The sequence below is a fragment of the Telmatherina bonti genome (assembly GCF_933228915.1).
Source record: "Telmatherina bonti genome assembly, chromosome: 13".
Taxonomy (NCBI): Eukaryota; Metazoa; Chordata; class Actinopteri; order Atheriniformes; family Telmatherinidae; genus Telmatherina; species Telmatherina bonti.
In genome coordinates this window covers 19,856,430-19,857,775 of record NC_136611.1, presented here as the reverse complement: position 1 = coordinate 19,857,775, position 1,346 = coordinate 19,856,430, and the positions used below count along the sequence as shown (strand labels likewise).

The 1,346-nt window shown below is 40.8% G+C and overlaps 1 protein-coding gene across 1 annotated transcript; it reads left to right on the top strand.

Annotated features, from left to right (window-relative positions):
• cmklr1 (chemokine-like receptor 1) lies at nucleotides 1-1,346 on the top strand. Its single transcript, XM_079251887.1, has 2 exons — nucleotides 1-41; nucleotides 211-1,346. The coding sequence occupies exon 2, from the start codon at nucleotides 216-218 to the stop codon at nucleotides 1,266-1,268; it is 1,053 nt and encodes a 350-aa protein (XP_079108013.1). The 5' UTR covers nucleotides 1-41; nucleotides 211-215; the 3' UTR covers nucleotides 1,269-1,346.

Sequence of the window (1,346 nt, the reverse complement as noted above, 5' to 3'; positions counted from 1 at the left end):
GAAACGATCAAGTCAACATCAGAGAACTCACTGAGCATAAGGTAAGATTTTATTGACTGAGATGGATTTAGATAAGTGTTGATTCAGATATCAATACATTTCTTAAAGTTTTAAAAACAGAAAATTATAGTTTTAAAATTGTCTGCATATTTAGATGTTTTCTTTTTATTCTTTCATTTTTCAACAGAAATGATATTGTTGCTCTTTCAGGTAAAATGGAACTTGCAGATGACAGTTATTATGAGTCTGAGAGTTATGATGACTACAACTACACTGAAAATAACATCTTGGCAAAAGAAGAGTATGTTTTTCAACACCAACCAACATGTCTAAGGGAAGTCCACTGTGTGTCCTTGATCACAGTTAGTGTGCTTATTTTTCTGCTTGGTGTCTGCGGGAATGCTTTGGTCATCTGGATCACTGGTTTCAGAATGAAAAAGTCGGTCAACACCACATGGTACATGAGCCTTGCCCTCTCTGACTTGGTCTTCTGCCTCTTCCTCCCGATCAGTATTGTCCATTTGGCACTTGAGGATTGGATCTTTGGCCACTTCATGTGCAAATTTGCCTCTTCACTGATGTTCATCAACATGTTCAGCAGCATTTTCCTCCTTGTTGTCATCAGTGTGGACCGCTGTGTTTCAGTCATGTTTCCAGTTTGGGCCCAGAACCAGCGCACCATTCAAAAGGCATCAGTTGTGGTTCTCCTGGCCTGGCTTCTTGCCATTGGATTAAGCATCCCCTCCATGATCTTCCGAGATGTTAAAAGCCATATGGGTAGGAACATTTGCTTCAACAATTACTCACTATATCAAAACAGTCACAAGACGGTAGCAGTGAGCCGCTTCCTTGCAGGCTTTGTCGTTCCTTTTGCCATAATAATTATCTGCTACTCAATCATCATCATCAGACTTCGTAACAACAAGATGACAAAATCCTCCAAACCCTTCAAAGTGATGACAGCACTAATTGCTGCTTTCTTCATCTGCTGGCTGCCCTACCATGTATTCATTCTGCTTGAGCTCAACAATCAAAACTATGACCCCAAAATTTTAGCCACTGGACTCAAAATATGCACATCATTAGCGGTGGCAAACAGTTTCCTCAACCCTGTGTTGTATGTGTTCATGGGCAATGATTTTAAGCAGAAGTTCAAGAGCTGCGTTCTCTCCAGGATGGAGAATGCAATGGGAGAGGAAGGCCGCACTATCAGCCGATACCTATCCAGGTCCAGCTCCATGGATGGCAGAGCGTCCACACACATATGAGCCCATTAAGGTTATTATATATGACAACATAGCCCTCTATATGTCTGTAGATAATGTATGTAAATATAAATTGCTAAT

Excerpts from the sequence above, each read along its gene's own strand:
- cmklr1 (XM_079251887.1), top strand. The coding sequence starts at position 216 with ATGGAACTTGCAGATGACAGTTATTATGAGTCTGAGAGTTATGATGAC.